This window comes from Gracilinanus agilis, unplaced genomic scaffold (genome assembly GCF_016433145.1).
Source record: "Gracilinanus agilis isolate LMUSP501 unplaced genomic scaffold, AgileGrace unplaced_scaffold4560, whole genome shotgun sequence".
Taxonomy (NCBI): Eukaryota; Metazoa; Chordata; class Mammalia; order Didelphimorphia; family Didelphidae; genus Gracilinanus; species Gracilinanus agilis.
The window spans coordinates 1-1,280 of record NW_025379800.1 but is presented as its reverse complement, the minus strand read 5'-3'; the positions used below and the strand labels follow the sequence as shown (position 1 = coordinate 1,280).

Sequence of the window (1,280 nt, the reverse complement as noted above, 5' to 3'; positions counted from 1 at the left end):
TACTAAAAATCAAGGGAGAAATTAATAAAATCAAAAGTAAAAGAACTGGCTCTCAGCTCTACACCCAAGCTCGCTGCCAGAATCCTCTGCTGCAGTCGCATCCTTTAGACAAGATGGTGAAGGTCGGAGTCAACGGATTTGGCCGTATTGGACGCCTGGTGACCAGGGCAACATTCAGCTGCAAAGACATAGAAATTGTGGCCATCAATGACCCCTTCATTGACCTCTCCTACATGGTTTACATGTTCCAGTATGATTCCACCCATGGCAAGTTCAAGGGCACTGTAAAGGCAGAGAATGGAAAGCTGGTGATCAACGGAAAACCCATTACCATTTTCCAGGAGCGGGATCCCGCTAACATTAAATGGGGAGATGCTGGAGCCGAGTACGTTGTGGAATCCACTGGCGTCTTTACCACCATGGAAAAGGCCGGGGCTCACTTGAAGGGTGGAGCCAAGCGAGTCATTATCTCTGCTCCTTCTGCTGATGCCCCAATGTTCGTGATGGGGGTGAACCATGAGAAATATGACAATTCCCTCAAGATCGTCAGTAACGCCTCCTGCACTACCAACTGCTTGGCCCCCTTGGCCAAGGTCATTCATGACAACTTTGGCATTGTGGAAGGACTCATGACCACAGTCCATGCCATTACTGCTACCCAGAAGACAGTAGATGGCCCCTCTGGCAAGCTGTGGCGGGATGGGCGTGGGGCTGCCCAGAATATCATCCCTGCTTCCACGGGTGCCGCCAAGGCTGTGGGCAAGGTCATACCTGAGCTGAACGGGAAGCTCACAGGCATGGCCTTCCGTGTTCCTACTCCCAATGTGTCTGTGGTGGATCTGACCTGCCGCCTGGAGAAAGCTGCCAAATATGACGATATTAAGAAGGTGGTGAAGCAAGCTGCAGAGGGGAACTTAAAGGGCATCTTGGGCTACACAGAGGACCAGGTAGTATCCTGTGACTTTAACAGCGACACCCACTCTTCTACCTTCGATGCTGGCGCTGGCATTGCCCTCAACGACCATTTTGTCAAGCTCATTTCTTGGTATGACAACGAGTACGGTTACAGCCACCGTGTAGTAGACCTCATGAAGTACATGGCCACCAAGGAGTAAAGTGGAAAGCCATGATGGATCTTCATCCCCAGCCAAAATAAGAGTAGTTCCACCACTGGGGAGCCCACATCCATAATAACCTATGTCCCTGTGCTGGGGATCCCATGCCCTCTTCACATCCCTGCCCCAGGTACCCCTGTAGTGGGGGGAGGAGCATAGTCCTAT

At 51.4% G+C, this 1,280-nt stretch overlaps 1 protein-coding gene across 2 annotated transcripts; it reads left to right on the top strand.

Annotated features, from left to right (window-relative positions):
- Nucleotides 1–57: 57 nt before the first annotated feature.
- On the top strand, nucleotides 58–1,153 carry LOC123255395 (glyceraldehyde-3-phosphate dehydrogenase-like). Of its 2 annotated transcripts, XM_044684200.1 has the most exons (2): nucleotides 58–236; nucleotides 291–1,153. In XM_044684200.1, the coding sequence occupies exons 1-2, from the start codon at nucleotides 114–116 to the stop codon at nucleotides 1,113–1,115; spliced, it is 948 nt and encodes a 315-aa protein (XP_044540135.1). In that variant the 5' UTR covers nucleotides 58–113; the 3' UTR covers nucleotides 1,116–1,153. The 2 variants fall into 2 exon arrangements, with proteins under 2 accessions (XP_044540135.1, XP_044540134.1); XM_044684199.1 differs by having other exon boundaries at nucleotides 58–1,153.
- The last annotated feature ends 127 nt before the right edge of the window (nucleotides 1,154–1,280 follow it).